We start from the raw sequence: 25,000 nt of genomic DNA on the forward strand, positions 1-25,000 counted from the left end.
CTGCTGTGTCTGCAGGGAGAGGATGCTCCCATCCCTGGCTTCTCCCTGTGGTAGGTCTGGTACCTGGGTCTGTCTGAATTAATCCTTCTCCTTCTGCAGCTGCAGAGGATTTCAGGAAAATGGCTGATAAGGTGTCAAGCAGAAGGCTTTGGCCTCCCCCTCTGTACCTCTGTGCTTGGCTGGGGGAGGTTCTTCTGCTGACTCCATGCGGTGAAGTGAGACGTTTCTCCTGCAGTGGTTCTGTTTGCTGCAGGTAAGAGAGTCTCAGTTCTCTTTTCTTCTGTGTCTCTATTCTGTCAGGTCCTTGTGTCTGTCCCGAGCCTCCATCTCTAGCTGGTCTATGTGGCTTTTAGCATGCATCAGCTCCTTGTGAGTCTCTGTGATCTTGAGTTTGAGGTTGTCCACCTCCTGTTTCAAAACAGCGAGGATGTGGGCCAAGAAAAAGTTGACTTCAGTCAGATCATTGTGATCACACCTCTGGTTTGAGTCATCTGCCTTTACTTCTCTTCCATCTTTGTCCAGTTGCTTTTGGCTCTGGTGCCGTAATTGCTCAGCAGCACTGGTTAGGAGGGTGTTCCTCACGACACATAGCCAGTCCTTTTGGTCTGCCATCTGGGCAGTTAGGCTGAGCATCTGCAACATTTAGGCACGCTTGTGGTGAGAGTAAGGGCAAGAGACTACTGCAAGATCAAACAGAATTTAGGGCTAAAGGCACAGTGAGCAGCCAGGTGTATAAAATACAGCTAGGTTTAACAAATGACTTAAGATGGTTCTTGTGGTCAAATTATTTCTTAGTATTTCTTACTGATGGCTCACGACAGGCTTGACCTCTGAACAAATAGGAAAGAAAAAGGGAGAGGAAGAAGAGAGCTTTCCTATTAGATTCTGCTTATTAGTGGTGCTCAAAATTATGCCCTAGTAATTGTTCAGATTACTTTTGTAGCTGGCTCATAAAATTGAAGCAACTGTTGTAAATAAAAAAAATCAAGAAGGAGAGTATGTCTAGTTGCTTGTGGTTATATTGGGAAATTAAACCACAGAAGAAAAAAAGGAAGATGTAAGTAAATCACAAAGATGAAAGAAATAATACTAGTAAAAATTAATAGCTGACTGCTATTATAATTAAAATCAATAAAAAGATTTAAAGAAGTGACTACAACAGCAGAATGGGTTTAGATCAGTTCACACTGCATACACACAAGCTGTAGTTAAAGGCTTCACATAAATGATGCTAACCGCTAACTGTAGAAGCTATTAGTTAGCTTAGCCTGAGCGGAAGGGTTGCTAGGTGGGGTTAGCTTAGCCACCTAGCCTGGTTTGTTTACACCATGGCATCACAAGGTGATGAGTTAGCACTTCCTGTGACAAGTCGTTGTCATGGGAACCAATGCACACCACAGCAATTCAAACAGTTCATGAAGACTGTCTGCTCATTTCAAACTAGTTACGTACAGAGTTAAAATGTGACGCTTATACTTTCAGATTTTCAAAACTTGATATTACATTCAGTAAAATGCAAATATGTTTTGGAGTTTGCAAATTTTACTCATGTAAATCTTTCTCTCTACTTTAAACAACGTCTTGTACTTGTTTAAAGAGTAATTACACAGTTTGCTATAAGTCAAAGCTTGTTTAAGCATATATAGCTAAGTCCGTCTTGTGCATGAATACTGATGTTCCTTTCAGCGAGAGAAACACAGTTTTGGTCAAAAGGTAGCTATGCTTGTAGATGCAGCCAAAGTTTAGATGAATGACATCAATCTTAACTATAAAAGGGGAGCATTACCCAAATCTACATTTATATAACACTGTACTGAGATTCATTCATCAGAAACAGGTTAAGCAATACTGCAATTGGTATTTCTCCAACCAAAGCAGAATAATCAATTCTGGTACAGTTTACATGCCGCTGAGCTGAGATTCCTTCGTCAACACAGGCTTATGCTCTAATACTGAGATTAGGATTTCTTCGCTAAAATCAGATTAACTTTACACTGATACCATTTGAACATATGCTAAAATGTGTCAAGAGTAGACTCTTTCAGTTACAGTAGAGATGTCAATTCAAGCTATCACTTTATCAGCATCTAACAAGCCCGCAATTAGTGACCAAAATGCGCATCGTCTGACATATTCTGACTGGAATTATCAAATGCACACTTTTAAATTGACAGTGGTTTAAGCTCATAACCTTTGTTTATTCATGCCCGCATTCTCCACCATTTGTAGCAAATTAGCTCAAAATAAATATGAATAATTAATCATAACTAGTTATAATTAATTATTAATATTTTAATCAGTCAATAAAATTAACTTAATGTAATAAAATTAATATTACAATCAATTAACCTGTTGTTCAATGAACACACAGTGTTAATTGTTTATTAACTAAGAAATGTTCATTTCCAGGTTATGGGAAATAAAAATCTTATTCTACTAAAAGCCTGTAGTCAGGACCGACATGAATAGGGACTCCCGTACATGAGCGCAAAACACGGACAACCTTACGTGTGACATGAACAAGACTTTATTAACTAGACTAAACACTTAAACTACTCTAACATTCACACACATACATGCATACAGTTTACCAAGAGAGAGAGAGAAAGCAGAGTACAGGAAGCAAGAAGTTACAGCATTGTTGGACATTCAGCAGATCAACAGCCTTGAGCAAACCATCAGTTTAGTTTTAACAGGCCCTTCTTTAAAAGGGGTAAGGATACTCAATGTATCCGATAATGAGACTAAGTTTGATACTTGCATGTCTCTCCAAGTTGAATTAAAACTGTCCTGATGCAATTTGTGGAGGCTCCTGTTGAATCTTTGCTGATATTTTCTTGACGAAAGAGAACCGGCTGGATTCAGAGGATCTTTGGTGAATGGAAGGTCTAGGCCGAGGCCTGGCACAAGCTTGGGGTTCCTTAGAAGCTTCTAGCTTCTTAAAGCATCATCTTGACGTCAGCATTCATCAGTAAAAGAGAAGAAGAGGAGGAAGAGCAGGAAGAGAGGGGGTTCCTTGTGATCAGTGAATATAAGGGGTGAAGATGTCACACCCTCTTGAGGTGTCTGAGCCAATAAGGAGTTCCCCTTTCAGAGGGAAGTTTTACGAGTCTTTGTTCTGTAGCAAGATATTAGCATAAGACACTGGATTGGATGAATGAGAGAATAACCTTCTAGATTCTTATAATACTAATGTGTCACAGAGTTAGTAACATGTGACATAAATTACCAAATAGGAAATGAAAGTTGGAGTCCGTAGATACCAAGCATGCTGCCAATGTGATCTCAGTTAACTATACATTTGCAACTATGGAACATTAATACCAAAATAGTTCAAAAGAGAGAATTAATACATAGAATAAAGCCTATAAAAGGAAAGTCATGAGATGGATACATGTTTATACATTTCCCAAGTGGTTATATAGAGAATACATAGGATTAAGAGAGTTTATTTGTCCTTCTCAGGAAGAATGAGTCACTAGTCTCTCCAGAATTCTTCTGGATCATAAAAGTACCATATAACTGTAACAGGACACCTAGGTTGGCCTGTGTGCTAGCAACATTGGGATGCTGGTTACAGTTTTAGGGGGATGAGTTCAGAGAACTTTGATAGGGAGAGTGAGTTTATGGGTAATTCATTAAATACAATGAATAATTGTGTGGCTGATTGGTCCAGACGTTACACTGCCACACCTGTTTACAATCAAGAAATCACTTAAATAGGACCTGCCTGACAAAGTGAAGTAGACCAAAAGATCCTCAAAAGCTACACATGTTGAGATCCAAAGAAATTCAGAAACAAATGAAAAAGAAAGTAATTGAGATCTATCAGTCTGGAAAAGGTTGTAAAGCCATCTCTAAAGCTTTGGGACTCCAGCGAACCACAGTGAGAGCCATTATCCATAAATGACGAAAATATGGAACAGTGGTGAACCTTCCCAGGAGTGGCCGGCCGACCAAAATTACCCCAAGAGCGCAGCGACGACTCATCCAAGAGGTCACAAAAGACCCCACAACAACATCCAAAGAACTGCAGGCCTCACTTGCCTCAGTTAAGGTCAGTGTTCATGACTCCGCCATAAGAAATAGACTGGGCAAAAATGGCCTGCATGGCAGAGTTCCAAGACGAAAACCGCTGCTGATCAAAAAGAACATAAAGGCTCGTCTCAGTTTTGCCAGAAAACATCTTTATGATCCCCAAGACTTTTGGGAAAATACTCTGTGGACTGACGAGACAAAAGTTGAACTTTTTGGAAGGTGTGTGTCCCTTTACGTCTGGCATTAAAAGTAACAAAGCAACAGTAAAATATGGTGGTGGTAGTGTGATGATCTGGGGCTGTTTTGCTGCTTCGGGACCTGGAAGACTTGCTGTGATAAATGGAACCATGAATTCTGCTGTCTAACAAAAAAAATCCTGAAGGACAATATCCGGTGATCTGTTCGTGAACTCAAGCTGAAGTGAACTTGGGTTCCGCAGCAGGAAAATGATCCAAAATACACCAGCAATTCCACCTCTAAATGGCTGAAGAAAAACAAAATAAAGACTTTGGAGTGGCCTAGTCAATGTCCTGACCTCAATCCTATTGAGATGCTGTGGCATGACCTTAACACTCTGAGGTCTGACGGTATCGCCGGTGATACCACCGTGGTTTTTTTCTTATCAGTGTGAAAGAGACTTAAAATACTCCGTCAATGTTGCACATACAATTAAGAGTTATACACCATTTTAATCTGTGGAATATCTTCTTTCATTTGTGTACACTCTGAGTAAAAACAAAATGTTGTGCTTTTTGTAAAATAAAGAAAACTAACATGATGCGTGATCTCTCGTCTCCCTCTGAACGAACTCCAATCTGATAGTTCTCAGAAAATGAACTGTAACTTAGTGAATACTACTGACAAAAAAATGACACGTCTAAAAAAAACGTTAAGATGTCAGGTTTTAAATCATGTAAGTTAAATCGAAAACAAACCTTCTGTGTTTATGTAATCTGTATGAAAAGAGAGCCATGTCAGAAATCCGTGATTCAGCTCATTATCCGCTAATGCGGCCACGCCCACGGAGCCAGCGCTATTCAGACGCAAATTCAGTCAATACATGCATTCATCATCTCAATCGTGTATTTATTGTCTTCAAAAGTGTTTTGAATAGCCATATTTAGCGATCTCTTGCCTCTGTTAGTTCCTTGATTGTCACATGATATGCCTCTTCTTTTACTGAGGCATTTGTGGACAAAAGGGGCAGAGCGCCCTCCGGCTCAAGGATGAATTAAAAACACAGCATCCAGCGCTCATTATGATGACAATAAATATAGAATAATAAATATTACTCTTCTGTATAGAAAATGTATATAAACATATGAGAATCCATCAATATTTCTCCAAATGTGTATGTTTTTAAGCATATTAAGAAATTATGGTCAATATAAGATTTTAAGAGTCAAAATGTGAAGCTTGAGTCTTAGATCTTTTTAATGATGTATAGTTTGTCAACTGCACATCAACATTTAGGCTCTATAATATAACAAATACAGTAGCCTATATGAAATGCCCTAGAGGTAGGAATGTTCAGACGCTTTACATCACAGAAATACATTATATTTTAACCCTCAGGGGTCTGAGGATTTTTGGGGCCCTGGAGAAGTTTTGACATGCCCTGACATTTGTGCTTTTTTCAGTTGTTCATAAACATATAAATGACAAAAAAGTGTCATTACACTGTATTCAGCGCAAACTAGGCTACAATAATATGTGAGGAACATGTATGTACATGTTTGTGTTTTTGAAGGAATAACGTTTATGCGTGGTTATTGAAAAAACAAAAAACTTAAGTCACTGAAATAAGGCCAAAAAATATATTAAAACTGTGTTCACAAGACGTCTGGGTATTGGAGGTTGTAGACTAGAGTTTTTGCTTCATAATGAAGTAAAAATTATCCTTCCTACTCCTTCATGTAAAACAATAGAGAGATTTAAATTTTCTAAGACAATTTTGGTCAAGAAACACAGTATGCATGGAGGCGTGAATCATGTATAAGGGGTGATTCTCACCTGAGAAGACAAAAGAATTAAATAATAATGACCTGAAATGACTTGCATATTAATGAGGCCTTTCAGTCAGGTAGGCTGTGAAAAAAACCCTCTGTGATCATGCTGATAACAGGATTAATGTCCACTCAGGACAAAAAAAAAAAAAAAATTTAATATAAAATATAAAATTACGGTTGATTTGATCGGCTGCCATGACGGTCACTTCAAGCGGATTGATACAAACGGTGAAAAGGCAGTAGGAGTGCTGTTATCACTGAAATATTGCATGGCTATCAGCCAATCAGATTCGAGAACCAGACAGAACTGTTTATATATATATATATAAATATATATATATATATATATATATAAATAAACACAGAATGACTTGATGAGGACTGTATACTGGATCTCCCTCCACAATACGTTCAATCTGGACCTCTTATGTAATGAACAAATTGATAGACACATACGTACCAAATTGATAGACTCATATTAAAAAAATGTCTGCAAAGTATTAGTTATGGCTGTGTACACTTGTGCAAACAGGCTATTTTAAGTCTTAAGTTAATTGTCTTGGATTAATTTTTACATCTCAAAAAGCTGCATTTTAACAAGGGTGTGTAGACTTTTTATATCCACTGTACTTATTTGTAGGTTTAAATCTATGAGCAATCTCTGACCAGTTACTGAAATATCTTCTCAGCATCTTTGTCACACCACAAAAATTCCTTTTTGTTGAATAGTTGTCTTCAGTGCCTAAATAATACACTCTTCACACTATGGAACTTTTTCACATTGACTTTCTCATTACTTCTGCTGATTCAGGTCCATCGAAATCTGTCCCAGCTGCCAAACTTTTCCTTTTCCGTGGCTCTTTCCTACTATCACCTGAGCCAACAAGAAGACATTTCACCTGTGGAGAACCAACAACTAAAGGAGAAATCCAATGTGCTCCTGCAAAACGCTCTAATCATGTTTCCTGGTGGTGAGTTTCTGATTACTTTATAACACATTTCCCACATTTATTTGAAATTAAAGGGGTCATGAAAGGTTTTTTTTTTTTTTTAAATTAGGACTGTCACAATTTCTTGATTAAATTTGAGTACTCTATTTTAAAAAGTCCTTGATTGCAATTTACCCATATTGAGTAACAGGCAAAATACCAGAAGTGGTGCATTTTACACATGAGAATCCATGAACCACATTATTACCATACTATAGAACAGTGCTATTGTGAATTCAGTTAAATAAATATATGCCCTGCGGGTTTATATCACTGATTCTCTGTGTTGGGCACGTTACTTTAAAGGTGCCCTAGAACTTTTTTTTTAAAAGATGTAATATAAGTCTAAGGTGTCCTCTAAATGTGTCTGTGAAGTTTCAGCTCAAAATACTCAATTTTTTTAATTCATTTTTTTTAACTGCCTATTTTGGGACATCATTAGAAATGAGCCGATTCAGGGTGTGTGGCCCTTTAAATCTGGTGCTCCACGCCCCAAGAACTCGCGCTTGCCTTAAACAACATAAAAAAAGTTCAAACAGCTAATATAACCCTCAAAATGGATCTTTAGAAAGTGTTCGTCGTGCAGCATGTCTAATCACGTAAGTACAGTGTTTATTTTGATGTTTACATTGATTCTGAATGAGTTTGAGGCTATGCTCCATGGCTAACAGCTAATGCTACACTGTTGGAGAGATTTATAAAGAATGAAGTTGTGTTTATGCATTATACAGACTGCAAGTGTTTAAAAAAGAAAATAGCGACGGCTCTTGTCTCCGTGAATACAGTAAGAAATGATGGTAACTTTAACCACATTTAACAGTACATTAGCAACATGCTAACGAAACGTTTAGAAAGACAATTTACAAATATCACTAAAAATATCAAGTTATCATGAATCATGTCAGTTATTATTGCTCCATCTGCCATTTTTTGCTACTATCCATGCTTGCTTACCTAGTCTGTTGATTCAGCTCTGCACAGATCCAGACGTTCTGCCCTAGTCTAATGCCTTTCATAATGTTGGGAACATGGGCTGGCATATGCAAATATTGGGTGCGTACACCCCAACTGTTACGTAACAGTCGGTGTTATGTTGAGATTCGCCTGTTCTTCGGAGGTCTTTTAAACAAATTAGATTTTTATAAGCAGGAGGAAACAATGGAGTTTGAGACTCACTGTATGTCATTTCCATGTACTGAACTCTTGTTATTTAACTATGCTGAGGTAAATTCAATTTTTTAATCTAGGGCACCTTTAAAAAAGTAATTATAGTTACTATTTTTTTCTCACAAACAGTAACTGAGTTACATTATTATAAAAGTAACTAATTACCAGGGAAAGTAACTATTGCATTACTTAAAAAAAAAAAGTCAAATATCTTGGATGCCCCTAATATTAAATATAAGTTATTAAAAATAAATTATTCTTGATCCGACTCGTGACTCATGATCTGCTCTTGCTCACGACATGAAATGTCTCTGTGTTGTACTATACGTGTTGGTAGCCATTAAAGAAAACATAGTTTTATATTTATATTAAATAGTCCTATGTTATGTTTTAAATCCATCTATTTGATTATGAAAAGTGAACAGCATGAGTAAGATGCATCATAAGATGCGCAATATATCGGGTGACATGGAGTGGGTCAGACATGATTTTGACAATTCAATTAATTTTAATCAATGTTTCATCAACCAATTGCCTGGATTTAATAAATAAGAAGCAAATATAGCAGACAATATAATCATGACATGGAGGCGCCAGCGCGATCACTTGCACGTGAACTGGAGCGCATCTTATAGGATAGTCATTAATTACTTACCCTCATGTTGTTCCACACCTGTAAGACCTTTGTTCATCAACAGAACACAAATTAATAGCTCTCTTAGAACTTGGCGTGTGAGGACACACTGACTGAATATGCACTTGAATCACAGTCACACGCACACGCTCAGAGCAATATTGTTTTAGCTAAAATATTTTGAAGGACAAAAACATGAACTTTATTGGCTTTACTTCAAGTCAGCTGTCGCTTTGGCATGAGCCCCTATGCGCTCACACTTGGCACAGCCCTTGCAATGGTTCTTTCATTAATTAATATGAATTAATATGATTAGCCTTTTGCTTGACTATGTTATCAAACAGCAAATAATTTGTTGCTAATGTTACACACACCGCCCCCGTTCTTCATCTCAGACAGAGTCAGACAGCTGCCTTCTAACAATCGGTATCCTTACAAACGCTTTGAACAACTCAGAACGTCAGTGGAGAAAGGCATATAGATCATGATAACATCACAATATAGACTCCTTATATTGCTAAATCTACACAATTTTTCATATCAACAGAAAATATACCAGGATAACCTGCTTCTCTCGAGACTTTCCTGCTTCAGAGCAGTCATAGATCAGGTCAGATGAGATGTTGTCAGACCATGTCGGTAAAACTCAGAAAAGTGAACACGACTGTCCAATCAGCCGTTATACTGTGCTTAAGGCGCGCACTCGAGTTGCATGCGCAAATGCGTCGGCGCGTGCTGCATAATTACTTTATTATAGCTTAAATAAAGCGCAGAAGAAACTATGAACATGTGCCATCCATGCCAGTCATGAAATTAACAAACATGTGATTAAAGCTGCCTCAAAACTGTGCATGCATGTATATGTACTTGTTGACATGGTTTTAAACCTATTGTTATCCAGTTTGTTGGCCTTAAAACATCTTAAAAATGCACATTTACCAGGGAAATCTAAATTTTCTAACATTTTCTGACCTCTGTAATTATGAAACCCTGCCTAAATATTCTAACGAATGAAATCTGAGGTAAACATGTATTTCTCCAAATGTGCGCACTTTTGGACTAAATGTTTGTATGTGTAGCCTATGCACTGTGATCAAAAATAAATGGGAGCAAACGCGATTGAATGTAGAGGTTTGTGTCTCATTATTCTATTAATAACTACCAATTGATTTTGCATTTCTATCAGAAATTAAGAATTATTAGTGTCATTGTAGACAGTGGTGCAAATATTTAAGCTATTTAATACTTCAAATCTCAAGGTTAAGTCAGAAGATTTTTTGCAAAAAATGTTTCTGTAACAGCTGCCAAAAAATAGTAGCTCCACTGTGGTTTTTAACAAAAAAAAAAATAATAATAATAATAAATAAATAATTCAAAACATCCCCCCTCTGTTTTTTTTTTTTTTTCACAAAGCGCACCCTGATTACACATACATGTAAATGTTCATGTGCAATTTTTTACCTAGGAAGCTCGTATTTAGGATCCTATTGCACGTGAAGGCAGAATTAATTGACGATTTTGCATGCACAAATTTTTGGTTGGGTGGAGGGGGCACTTCAAATGTGGTCACCCTAGGGCACCACACTGTGTTAATCCAGGCCTGCACAAAAGTAATTCCATACAAACACGGCATATCTGAAAGCATGCACCAACAGGCATTACTGCTTTAAAGTTTTGAAGTGCCCCTATAATGGATTTTTCAAAATTACCTTACATGTAGTGTGTAACATAGCTCTAAGTGAGTGAAAACATCCTGCAAAGTTTTAAATCTGAAAGTGCACCGTATATATAAAGTTATTGTCTCTCAAAAGTAAAAGTCAATTAAATGAAACGTTTGTAAAACGAATCCCAAGCCGTTTCATTGCGACGTCAAGACGAAACATTAGCATATTGCCCACCCACTTATTGCATGTGCAGACACCAGGAAAATTTTTTTTTTCAACAATAATACAGCAGTACAATCTTTTGTTGTGTTCCCGTCATTTTACTGACTGCTTGTCAAACCTCGGGGAGTTTAACACAGGATTCACAAAACGCTTGGTTTTAAAATATGGATCAATGCCCAGTTTATTTGGGTCAGCTTGCTCCTCTAAACCTCGACCTGTAAGTATGATTAATAATTGATATTTATATTTTCTAGCGATCATTCAAAATTTGTAGTTTTGTATGTTATGTTGTTTAACATACACCTTGGTCTGTATGTCTTCTGCTAACCAGCGAACTCACATTTCTGTAGTTCTGCTATTCATATGTGGGTCCAATATTGTCTAAAATTTGTTGATTAATGCAGCTTGTCTGTCTTATTACTTGGAGTAATGATCAAGGATGGAGCACAACTTTTGTTTACAAAGTATAATGCATTATCAGCTATTCATGTTTGTGCTCGGCTAATACGTTTAAAACATAGCTGTGGGCCCGGTTCACTTACAAAACTGTAAAACAGTTTTTTTTTTTTTTTTTCCTCTGCATTTTTATTATTACAATAAAGTGGATCTCTATCTGTATTGTAATCGGATGTTAAGATGCTAGTCCACGCTAACTAGTTGAAGTATTCACTCTGTAAACATTGTGTGATATAGCCATTTTTTACTTTGTTCTGGTGAAAAAGTCTGTATACACATCTAGCCTAAATGTTTATCTTATGTTTAGAGGTTTTCAGCTTCGCTTGGCATTCGGTGCACCTATATAAAGTATAACAGTGATGCTGCTATTACGTCTTATAAATAATGCAAACTAAGGTGACTGGTCCTGCTCCAGTGAGTTTCTGGTAGATTGACTACTTCAGACGTTTCATCGTCGTACTCAGGCTCGAATTGATACAGTAAAATCGACGCCACCTTTTCTGTCCATAAATTTTATACAATGTTTTGCGAATTGATAGCTGTCATTCAGTTATGTCTGTTATTCTGAATGTTTAGCATAGCTCTAATGTTTACGTGATTTTTTTTTTCAGAATTTATACACAATTTATAAAACAATGCGGGTGTGGGCAGGAGTGGAACACATGTTGCGAGAGCGGGTGGTAATGGTTAGAAATTAATTGGGATCGGGATTAGAAAACAGTCCTGTGCAGGGCTCTACTACTGACTCATAAAGACACTCTTTGCCGCCATCTAACGACGTAATAATGTAACATTCACTGAAGTCGAAATCACAATTACTTAACAGACCCTTTCTCAATACATACAGCATTTTATTTATATAAAACTAAATATTTATTGAATAATAATATTTAAATGAAAAATAATTGTTTGCACAATAGGAAATTAAATAAACACAAGCAAACAATTCAGTCAAAAGTACAAAAGCAGTGCTCTAGTTAGTACAGGATTTAAGTTAAATAAAAATATAAAGATATAAAACTAAACTTTGCCCTTTAGCTTTTCTCTGCAGGTACATGAGTGTTCAACGGTCGCTGATGGCCTGGAGTGTTATGTCACAGTTATGCTTAGTTATGCTTATTAACATGCAGGATTGTCAGATGACACTGTTTCAGGCATTGTCCCTCAGGCTTGTTGGATGCATATCTTTGTTTTAAATTTGTGTGTGTCTATGTGTTTTGCAGTACTGATGCCCCTTTTGGACTTATGCACAGTTCAGACTGATGCTGCAGTATCTTCTCATGCATTCTTTGGACCTTCAATCCAAACTGGGTAATGCATTGTCTCTTGCACACACTCTTTATTCATGTGTTTAAAATAGTCAGATCCAAAGATATCTTATTGACACAGAGGCGTTGCAGCATGTATGAATCTCTTTCACTGTGCCCTTTAGGCAGCCTCCTGCACTCTCAGAGTTAGTGTCCCTGTATGTGGGCCGCTGTCACAGCCTGTGGAAAGAGGCGGGACAGATGCTCTGGTTGGAGGAGAATGTCAGAAAAGTGCTAGAGAGGGTTGACAAACATGACCCTTATGTGGAGGACTGCCAAAACAAGTAAGAAACCAATAGACACGTGTTTTTGTTCCCCTTTTTTTTAAGTTTGTAGATTTGCATTTTCAGTATCAGATTACACTTTAATTGTAACTTATAATTCCATCTTCATCCTGAGAGTGACATGTCATGTTTACCAGGAGAATATGATAATGAATGTCTCTGTCTCCTTTGGCATCTGACATCATGGCTTTCACATATTGTACTCTGAATAATAATAATAATAATAATAAATATAGCTGCAAGCAGCAATTATGGGGCCAAGCACAAAAACGGCACAAGAAACCAGCCAACACGGCTGGGAGCATCAGACCAACTGCAACAGTGAACAATTAAAGACGTATTAAGATCATTTTAGGCATAAGAGCTGAAAAATTATCAAAAATGAGGATTTACTGGTTCATAACTTTCGACCAATAGGTGGCGCTGTGTCCAAATTGTTGTGGTATGGTCAGAGTGAGGTGACAATGACACTTCCAAAGTTTGGTGTCAATATGTCAAAGCACTGAAGAGATACAGCTTCAAGAGTCATTTTTGAATCATGCCTCAAATTCGTTGCTCTGGTATACAATAACGGTTTGACATATGGACTTGAAATCCATAACTTTTTGTCGGCATGGTCTGAAGATGACACGGTTCAATTTTGGTGAAAATCGGAGCAACGGTCTAGGAGGAGTTCGAAAAAGTAGGTTTTTAAAGAAAAACAATATGGCGGACAGGACGTTTAGCTGACTATGGCAAATTTGATATCTATGTTGTCAGCATAACCCAAAGAATCTACAGAGACCAGTTTCATTACAATTGGTTAATATAGACAAAAGTTATTAGCATTTTTGTAAATTTTGTTATAACTTTTGACCACAAGGCGGCGCTGGTCCGAAACTTCTCAGGCTCCTTCAGGGCATTGTCCTGATGACCCATACCAAGTTTTGTAAAGATACGTTAATGCGTTCGTAAAATACAGCATTTTAGCACAAAATTCAAAATGGCCGACGGCCAAAATGGCCGAATTGGGAAAATTGGATATCATTCGACTCGGCATGATTCCCCGAATCCAACGAGACCAAATTTATGATTTTTGGACAAACCCATCAGAAGTTATAAGCAAAAATACCCATTTTTCATATCTCCGCACCAGTAGGTGGTGCTGCGCCGAAACACTGCATGGTACCTCAGGTCATGCTTGTGATGACATGTACCAAGTTTGGTCTGAATACGATAAAGCGTTGCGGAGATACAGCCTTACTTCTGTTTTCGCAAGCACTACGTACAATTCGTTCGTTAGTTTTTCGAAAACGGTTTGAGGAATCAACTTGAATTCCATAACTTTTTGTCAGCATGGTCTGAAGATGATCTGATTCAATTTTCATGAAAATCGGAGTAACGGCCTAGGAGGAGTTCGAAAAAGTAAGTTTTTCAGAAAATTCAAAATGGCGGAAAAATCTTCATGACGGAAAATGACGTCATATGGTGCTTTCGATTCGTCTTGAGTCAAGGAATAAGAGGAAAAAGAATTGTGTTTCTAGCCCTTATGGTTCAAAAGTTATTAACATAAACATAAGTGCAACTTTGGACAGCTGGTGGCGCTAGAGGGATTGAGTTAGAGACTCCAAATTTGCTATGGACAAAGGTCAGACTGTCCTCTGACTGTGTGCCAAATTTCACAACTTTCCCGCAAGCGGTTCTATGGGCTGCCATAGACTTCAAGAGCGGAAGAAGAAGAAGAAGAATAATAAATAGCTGCAAGCAGCAATTACGGGGCCAAGCACAAAAATGGCACAAGAAGCCAGCCAACATGGCTGTGAGCATCAGACCAAATGCAACCGTGAGCAATTAAAGACCTATTAAGATCATTTAAGGCAAAAGAGCTGAAAAATGATAAAAAATGAGGATTTACTGGTTCATCACTTTCGACCAATAGGTGGCACTGTGACCAAATTAATGTGGTATGGTCAGAGTGAGGTGACAATGACACTTGCAAAGTTTGGTGTCAATATGTCAAAGCATTGCAGAGATACAGCTTCAAGAGTGTGTTTTGCATCATGCCTCAAATTCGTTGCTCCGGTATACGAAAAAGGTTTGACTTTTCAACTTGAAATCCATAACTTTTTGTCGGCATGGTCTGAAGACGATACGGTTAGATTTTGGTGAAAATCGGAGCAACGGTCTAGGAGGAGTTCGAAAAAGTAGGTTTTTAAATTAAAACAATATGGCAGACAGGAAGTTCAGCCGACTATGGCAAATTTGATACCTGTGTTCTCAGCATGACCCACGGAATCAACTGAGACCAGTTTTATTACAATGAGTTAAAATAGTCAAAAGTTATTAGCATTTTCGTAAATTTTGTTATAACTTTTGACCACAAGGTGGCGCTGGTTCAAAACTTCTCAGGCTCCTTCAGGGCATTGTCCTGATGACCCATACTGAGTTTCGTAAAGATACGCTAATGCGTTCGTAAAATACAGCATTTTACCACAAAATTCAAAATGGCCGATATGGGAAAATTGGATATCATTCGACTCAACATGATGCCCAGAATCTATCAAGACCAAATTTATGATTTTTGGTCAAACCCATCAGAAGTTATAAGCAAAAATAGCCATTTTTCATATCTCCGCACCAGTAGGTGGCGCTGTGCCGAAACACTGCATGGTACCTCAGGTCATGCTTGTGATGACATGTACCAAGTTTGGTCTGAATACGATAAAGCATTGCGTAAATACAGCCTTACATCTGTTTTCACAAGCACTACGTACAATTCGTTCATGAGTTTTTCGAAAACGGTTTGAGGAATCGACTTGAATTCCATAAATTTTTGTCAGCATGGTCTGAAGCTGATCTGATTCAATTTTCATGAAAATCTGAGTAACGGCCTAGGAGGAGTTCGAAAAAGTAAGTTTTTCAGAAAATTCAAAATGGCGGAAAAATTTTCATGATGGAAAATGACGTCATATGGTACAGTCGATTCGTCTTGAGCCAAGTAATCAGGGGAAAAAAGAATTTTGTTTCTAGCCCTTACGGTTCAAAAGTTATTAACATAAACATAAGTGCAAATTTGGACAGCTGGTGGCGCTAGAGGGATTGAGTTAGAGACTCCTAATTTGCTATGGACAAAGGTCAGACTGTCCTCTAACTGTGTGCCAAATTTCACAACTTTCCCGCAAGCGGTTCTATGGGCTGCCATAGACTTCAAGAGCGGAAGAAGAAGAATAATAAATATAGCTGCAAGCAGCAATTACGGGGCCAAGCACAAAAACGGCACAAGAAGCCAGCCAACATGGCCGTGAGCATCAGACCAACAGCAGCAGTGAGCAATTAGAAAAAAAAGTTATTAGCATTTTTGTCAAGTTTGTTATAACTTTTGAGCACGAGGTGGCGCTGGTCCGAAACTTCTCAGGCTGCTTCAGGGCATTGTCCTGATGACCCATACCAAATTAATGAATTTTGGTCAAACCCATCAGAAATTATAAGCAAAAATAGCCATTTTTCATATCTCCACTCCAGTAGGTGGCGCTGCGCCGAAACACTGTATGATGCCTCAGGTCATGCTTGTGATGACACGTACCAAGTTTGGTCTGAATATGTCAAAGCATTGTAGAGATACAGCTTCAAGAGTAATTTTTGCATCATCTCTCAAATTCTTTGCTCCGGTATACGAAAACGGTTTGACTTATCAACTTGAAATCCATAACTTTTTGTCGGCATGGTCTGAAGATGATACGGTTCAATTTTGGTGAAAATCGGAGCAAAGGTCTAGGAGGAGTTTGAAAAGTAGGTTTTTAAAGAAAAACAATATGGCGGAAAGGAAGTTCAGCTGAATATGGCAAATTTGATATCTATGTTCTCAGCATGACCCAAGGAATCTATTGAGACCAGTTTCATTACAATCGGTAGATATTATCAAAAGTTATTAGCATTTTTGTCAATTTTGTTATAACTTTTGACCACAAGGTGGTGCTGGTCCGAAACTTCTCAGGCTCCTTCAGGGCATTGTCCTGATGAACCATACCAAATTTATGAATTTTGGTCAAACCCATCAGAAGTTATAAGCAAAAACAGCCATTTTTCATATCTCCACTCCAGTAGGTGGCGCTGTGCTGAAACATTGTATGATGCCTCAGGTCATGCTTGTGATGACACATACCAAGTTTGGTCTGAATATGATAAAGCATTGCAGAGATACAGCTTCAAGAGTCATTTTTGCATCATGCCTCAAATTCGTTGCTCTGGTATACGAAAACGGTTTGACTTATCGACTTGAAATCCATAACTTTTTGTCAGCATGGTCTGAAGATGATACGGTTCGATTTTGGTGAAAATCGGAGCAACGGTCTAGGAGGAGTTCGAAAAAGTAGGTTTTTAAAGAAAAACAATATGGCGGACAGGAAGTTCAGCTGACTATGGAAAGTTTGATATCTTTGTTCTCAGCATGACCCAAGGAATCTACTGAAAACAGATTCATTACAATCGGTTAATATAGTCAAAAGTTATTAGCATTTTTGTAAATTTTGTTATAACTTTTGACCACAAGGTGGCGCTGGTCCTAAACTTGGTATGCTCCTTCAGGGCATTGTGCTGATGACCCATACCGAGTTTCATAACGATACGCTAATGCGTTCGTAAAATACAGCATTTTAGCACCAAATTTAAAATGGCCGACGGCCAAAATGTCCAATATGGGAAAATTGGATATCATTCGACTCGGCATGATTCCCCGAATCCAACGAGACCAAATTTATGATTTTTGGCCAAACCCATCAGAAGTTATAAGTAAAAATAGCCATTTTTCATATCTCCGCACCACTAGGTGGCGCTGCGCCGAAACGCTGCATGTTGCCTCAGGTCATGCTTGTGATGACAGTTACCAAGTTTGGTCTGAATACGATAAAGCGTTGCGGAGATACAGCCTTATGTCTATTTTCGCAAGCACTACGTACAATTCATTTGCGTGTTTTTCGAAAACGGTTTGAGAAATCAACTTGAATTCCATAACATTTTGTCGGCATGGTCTGAAGATGATCTGGTTCAATTTTCGTGAAAATTGGAGTAACGGCCTAGGAGGAGTTCGAAAAGTACGTTTTTCAGAAAATTCAAAATGGCGGAAAAATTTTCATGACGGAAAATGACGTCATATGGTGCAATCGATTCGTCTTGACCCAAGGAATCAGAGGAAAAAAGAATTTTGTTTCTAGCCCTTATGGTTCAAAAGTTATTAACATAAACATAAGTGCAACTTTGGACAGCTGATGGCGCTAGAGGGATTGAGTTAGAGACTCCAAATTTGCTATGGACAAAGGTCAGACTGTCCTCTAACTGTGTGCCAAATTTCACAACTTTCCCGCAAGCGGTTCTATGGGCTGCCATAGACTTCAAGAGCGGAAGAAGAAGCGGAAGAATAATAATAAGCGTACGGAACGCCAACAATAACAATAGGTGCCTAAGCACCTTCGGTGCTTGGCCCCTAATAAGCGTACGGAACGCCAACAATAACAATAGGTGCCTAAGCACCTTCGGTGCTTGGCCCCTAAATATAGCTGCAAGCAGCAATTACGGGGCCAAGCACAAAAACGGCACAAGAAGCCAGCCAACATGGCCGTGAGCATCAGACCAACAGCAGCAGTGAGCAATTAGAAAAAAGTTATTAGCATTTTTGTCAAGTTTGTTATAACTTTTGAGCACGAGGTGGCGCTGGTCCGAAACTTCTCAGGCTGCTTCAGGGCATTGTCCTGATGACCCATACCAAATTAATGAATTTTGGTCAAACCCATCAGAAGTTATAAGCAAAAATAGCCATTTTTCATATCTCCACTCCAGTAGGTGGCGCTGCGCCGAAACACTGTATGATGCCTCAGGTCATGCTTGTGATGACACGTACCAAGTTTGGTCTGAATATGTCAAAGCATTGTAGAGATACAGCTTCAAGAGTAATTTTTGCATCATCTCTCAAATTCTTTGCTCCGGTATACGAAAACGGTTTGACTTATCAACTTGAAATCCATAACTTTTTGTCGGCATGGTCTGAAGATGATACGGTTCAATTTTGGTGAAAATCGGAGCAAAGGTCTAGGAGGAGTTTGAAAAAGTAGGTTTTTAAAGAAAAACAATATGGCGGACAGGAAGTTCAGCTGAATATGGCAAATTTGATATCTATGTTCTCAGCATGACCCAAGGAATCTATTGAGACCAGTTTCATTACAATCGGTAGATATTATCAAAAGTTATTAGCATTTTTGTCAATTTTGTTATAACTTTTGACCACAAGGTGGTGCTGGTCCGAAACTTCTCAGGCTCCTTCAGGGCATTGTCCTGATGAACCATACCAAATTTATGAATTTTGGTCAAACCCATCAGAAGTTATAAGCAAAAACAGCCATTTTTCATATCTCCACTCCAGTAGGTGGCGCTGTGCTGAAACATTGTATGATGCCTCAGGTCATGCTTGTGATGACACATACCAAGTTTGGTCTGAATATGATAAAGCATTGCAGAGATACAGCTTCAAGAGTCATTTTTGCATCATGCCTCAAATTCGTTGCTCTGGTATACGAAAACGGTTTGACTTATCGACTTGAAATCCATAACTTTTTGTCAGCATGGTCTGAAGATGATACGGTTCGATTTTGGTGAAAATCGGAGCAACGGTCTAGGAGGAGTTCGAAAAAGTAGGTTTTTAAAGAAAAACAATATGGCGGACAGGAAGTTCAGCTGACTATGGAAAGTTTGATATCTATGTTCTCAGCATGACCCAAGGAATCTACTGAAAACAGTTTCATTACAATCGGTTAATATAGTCAAAAGTTATTAGCATTTTTGTAAATTTTGTTATAACTTTTGACCACAAGGTGGCGCTGGTCCTAAACTTGGTATGCTTCTTCAGGGCATTGTGCTGATGACCCATACCGAGTTTCATAACGATACGCTAATGCGTTCGTAAAATACAGCATTTTAGCACCAAATTTAAAATGGCCGACGGCCAAAATGTCCAATATGGGAAAATTGGATATCATTCGACTCGGCATGATTCCCCGAATCCAACGAGACCAAATTCATGATTTTTGGCCAAACCCATCAGAAGTTATAAGTAAAAATAGCCATTTTTCATATCTCCGCACCACTAGGTGGCGCTGCGCCGAAACGCTGCATGTTGCCTCAGGTCATGCTTGTGATGACAGTTACCAAGTTTGGTCTGAATACGATAAAGCGTTGCGGAGATACAGCCTTATGTCTATTTTCGCAAGCACTACGTACAATTCGTTTGCGTGTTTTTCGAAAACGGTTTGAGAAATCAACTTGAATTCCATAACATTTTGTCGGCATGGTCTGAAGATGATCTGGTTCAATTTTCGTGAAAATTGGAGTAACGGCCTAGGAGGAGTTCGAAAAAGTACGTTTTTCAGAAAATTCAAAATGGCGGAAAAATTTTCATGACGGAAAATGACGTCATATGGTGCATCGATTCGTCTTGACCCAAGGAATCAGAGGAAAAAAGAATTTTGTTTCTAGCCCTTATGGTTCAAAAGTTATTAACATAAACATAAGTGCAACTTTGGACAGCTGATGGCGCTAGAGGGATTGAGTTAGAGACTCCAAATTTGCTATGGACAAAGGTCAGACTGTCCTCTAACTGTGTGCCAAATTTCACAACTTTCCCGCAAGCGGTTCTATGGGCTGCCATAGACTTCAAGAGCGGAAGAAGAAGCGGAAGAATAATAATAAGCGTACGGAACGCCAACAATAACAATAGGTGCCTAAGCACCTTCGGTGCTTGGCCCCTAATAATAAAAAAAAAAAAAAAAGAACGCCAACAATAACAATAGGTGCCTCCGCACCTTCGGTGCTTGGCCCCTAAAAAATAAAAAAAAAAAGAACGCCAACAATAACAATAGGTGCCTCCGCACCTTCGGTGCTTGGCCCCTAATAATAATAAAAGTGTAGAGTGATAATGACATACAGAAACTACAAGTCCGATATGCACCCGTTACTAAAAGTTAAAGCCTCAAATGGGCAGCCGACACCTCTGTTGCTCAAGCTAAAAGTATGCTATGACACATTATTGGAATGCCATGTACAGGCAGACAGGGTCTCAAACTTCACATTTCCAACAATGAGGGTAGGCAGAGGAGTGGAGAGCAATGATCCAGGAAGAAGTATGGTACCTGGAGAAGAAAAGAAAAAGATTGAGGACTGTGGAGCTAGCATTCCAGGGAGCCTGCAAGCTTGTTGGGGAGAGAGACACCATGGCACCATCGGGAAAAGGAAAGGCTGTGGTTCCCCCAGGTTGTTCAGACAACCCTAAAGCCATATGAGGTTCAGTGGTCTGAGAAGGTGAAGAATATCATCCTGATCAAACTTATAGTCTCAGAAGGATGGCTCCATGCCTTTGAAAGAAATCGCAAAATACCCCAGACTTTTGCAACAATGTTGGGAGAAAGGATGGCTGTTCCCAGTTGAGGTTGGTTGTAGAGGATTCCCTACCCAGTCAGTGTGGAGAATGTTTACAGCCATTTGAATGATAGGAAAAGAGAAGACAGCAATTTGCAGTATGGGGGAGGCAGCAGAAAGAGCCTCTTACTGGCTAAGGAACCGTAAAGAAGAGCCAAAATGGAAGCCGGGAGGAGGAGATGAGCAGTGATTTGGCCACCACTGACAACCAACCAAGGGGCAGATGTTACGATTTAGGTGAAAGTTACGACACCCAGTGAAAGTTGGATACCATCTGATAACATCAACCTCTTCTGGCCAAGGCTACATTCACAGAAGGTGAATGTAGGAGGAGTATCGTTTAGATTTTTTTATTTACATAATTAATATGACATAAGATTAAAGATGAAATCCACTGTATAATGATAATAAAATATAAGAGTAATGTTCATAAAATGCATAAAAAAAATTATAATTTGTAATTTGCTATTTAAAAGGTAAAGTAAAAAGATATGTTTTTTGCTTACATTTTGTTTTGGGTGCCTCTCTTTTAATGCCTGAGTGAGAAACTTTGACAGGAAAAAGGTGGTGAGAATGTTGATGTTCTTCTGTGGGTCTTTACTTGACAGGAGGAAGCAAAGATACCAGAGTGCTCCTAGGAACATCCATAGACATGTGCTGATGTCTGAGATCAAGGCAGCAACAACTACTCTTCCTCTAGTAAGATCTCAGCTACATTTTCATACAGTGGCAGTAAGAATACAGTGATCAAAACCTGTTCTGTTTGACACCACATGTAATTGAGCCGTTGTTGATTTGGAGGGAATCCTCTGTAAACATTCATAGCATGTCACCAAGAGTCGTGTGTGTGTGTGGGTGTGTGTGTGTGTGTGTGTGTGTTGAAATCACAAAACTATTTAACTATCTTTAGCGATATAACAAGTTTTTAATCAATTAGCTCAAATCAGGGGTGAAATATATACAGTATATATAATAAATCATAACACGTTATGACTAATTATAATATAGATCACCCAAAGAGGGAATTATGCACATATATTGTGAATTAATTACAACAGATTATATTCGATTACATATATGATTAGTTTTAGTTTAATAGTTGTTTTAGAAAAAACTATCCTAGTTTGTCCAGCAAACCATCAGTTTTCTCATAGACTATTGTAAAATAAATTTTATTATCTGGCCACGAGAATAAATTCTTATCATAGCATCAAAGTGTAAAGCAACGTTGCAGAAACGAAACGTAGAAGTGACTTGGTTTTCTGAATGAGCAGCAGAGCAATCGAGCATGAATATAATGTATTTAATACAGTTGTGGCCAGAATTATTAGCCCCCTTCATAAATATGATCAAAGATGACTCTAAAAATAAATCTGCATTGTTTATCCTTTTGATCTTTAATTCATAAAATTAGCAAAAATCTAACCTTTCATTGAAGGAAAAGAATTGAAAGTGGGGGTAAAATAACATTAAGAAATAAATGTTTTTCTCCAAAACACGTTGCCCACAATTATTAGCACCCCTAGAATTTTTTTATGAGTAAAATATCTCTGAAGTATATTCCCATTCATATTTAAAAAAATTTTAGCTCACCGGGGTGATCATGAACATGACATTGTCCAGCCATGACTTCCTGTTCCACAGGAGTATAAACATGAGGAAACACAAAGGCCAAATTCCCTTAATCATTCATCACAATGAGAAAAAAAAAAACAAAGAATATAGTTCTGATGTGTAGCAAATGATTGTCGAGCTTCACAAAATAGAAAGTGGCTGTAAGAAAATAGCTGAAGCATTGAAAATCCCCATTTCCACTATCAGGGCAATAATTGAGAAGTTCCAATCAACTAAAGATGTTACAAATCTGACTGAAAGAAGACATGTGTCTAAATCATCCTAATGGGCAGTGAGGAGGAATGTTTAACTAATGCATTCTTCAGTACCCTTAAAATGTAAAGTTAATCATTAATTACTAGTGTGTTCATTAAGTAATGCTTAATTGTGAACAAGTTAATCATTAATTAATGCTCAACTAAAGCATTATTCTGGACCCTTAAAATAAAGTGTTACTAATAATTCTTACCAATAAGACACGGCCCACCTCAAATTTTTGATTTGATAATCCCACTCTCGAATGAAATTACTTGAATAGCCCTGATGTACAGAGTGAAAAGCAACGGTCCTAGTACTGAGCCTTGCGGTACTCCACACTGAACTTGTGATCGGTATGACATCTCTTCATTTACTGCCACAAACTGATAACGTTCAGATAAGTATGATTTGAACCATGCCAGTGCAATTCCACTAATGTCTACATAATTTCGAGTCTATTCAAAAGAATGTTGTGGTCGATAGTGTCAAACGCAGCTCAGATCCAGTAATACTAATAGAGAGATAAAACCATGATCTGATAAGAGCAAATAATTTGTAACTCTGAGAGCAGTCTCGGTACTATGGTATTGTCTAAATCCTGACTGGAAATCATCTGATACCATTTCTTTCTTAAAAAAAAAAAAAAAAAAAGGAACATAGAATCATGTGAAAAAGTTAGGACACCCTATTGAATTCCATGGTTCCCTTTATCAGGATATAATAAAAAAAAATCATCTAGTGCTTGGCAGGCCTTAAAGTTTGGAAAATAAAATCTCAGATGAACAGCAACAACACATGACATATCACACCATGTCATTATTTATTTAGCAAAAATAAAGCCAAGATGGAAAAAACATAGGTGACAAAGTTAGGACACCCTTTTTTTCACTTTTAGCAGCAATTACTTGAAGTAATCATTTTCTGTATGACTTTATCAGTCTCTCACATCATTCTAGAGGAATTTTGGTCCATTCTTCTTTACAATGTTGCTCCAGTTTTTTGAGGTTTGTGGACATTTGTCTATGCACAGCTCCATCTATCAGATTTTGAGTCGAGCTGAGGTCTGGACTTCAGTGGGCCATTGCAAAACCTTGATACTTTTCTTTTTCAGCCATTCTGGTGTAGATTTGCTGGTAATATTCAGATCATTGTCCAGTTGCATGATCCAGTTTTGGCCAAGTTTTAGCTGTCGGACGGATGATCTCTCATTTGACCTCTAGAATACTTTAGTATACAGAGGAGTTGATGGTCAACTCAATGACTGCAAGATGCCTTGGGCCCATTGCTACAAAACATACCTAAAATCATCAGCCCTATACCCGCATGCTTGACTGTTGGTATGAGGTGTTTGTGCTGATAAGCTTTTTTTCACCAAACTTGGCGCTGTGCAATATGGCCAAACGTCTCCAGTTTGGTCTCCTCTTTCCAAAGGACTTTATTCCAGAAGTCTTGTGGTTTGTTCAGAAGCAACTTGCAAAACTAAGCTGTGCTGCCATGTTTTTTAGAGACAATTTAGAGACAATTGAGAGACAAAAAAAAAATGTTTGTGCTTGTCTTTTATGGACAACCAAGCCAACACGCCTCCTTGGTTGAAACAGCCAATGGTAAGAAGTGCAGTCTTGGCAGGCAAACTTTTCCTTTGTCTTGTGGCTCGCTTTGCATAATTTATGAAGCCTCAGATCGGAGTGTATTTTCTCCAAAGTACCATTAAAAAAAGAACAATGCATTTTACAGTAATGTGACATACCTTGTTGAATGAGGCATAAAGAGAGCTTTACAGAGAAACCAAACTTGTCAGGTGGGAAAGGCATACAAGAGAAATTACAGTTTAAAGTCAAATTTTATCGTTAGAAATGACACTAGCACAACTACAGTCCTAGCTATACTTTTACAGTAGGGATACCTATATGCAATTTGAA

At 38.1% G+C, this 25,000-nt stretch overlaps 1 protein-coding gene across 1 annotated transcript in view; it reads left to right on the forward strand.

Annotated features, from left to right (window-relative positions):
- Nucleotides 1–25,000, forward strand: part of tcf25 (transcription factor 25 (basic helix-loop-helix)) — a 283,651-nt gene that overhangs the window by 215,098 nt on the left and 43,553 nt on the right. The window contains exons 12-15 of the mRNA XM_067389839.1: nt 6,859–7,018; nt 12,403–12,490; nt 12,612–12,770; nt 21,818–21,908. Of these exons, the coding sequence (XP_067245940.1) occupies nt 6,859–7,018; nt 12,403–12,490; nt 12,612–12,770; nt 21,818–21,908 (498 nt within the window). The remainder of the gene's footprint in view (nt 1–6,858; nt 7,019–12,402; nt 12,491–12,611; nt 12,771–21,817; nt 21,909–25,000) is intronic.

Source organism: Chanodichthys erythropterus, chromosome 7 (assembly GCF_024489055.1).
Source record: "Chanodichthys erythropterus isolate Z2021 chromosome 7, ASM2448905v1, whole genome shotgun sequence".
Classification (NCBI taxonomy): Eukaryota; Metazoa; Chordata; class Actinopteri; order Cypriniformes; family Xenocyprididae; genus Chanodichthys; species Chanodichthys erythropterus.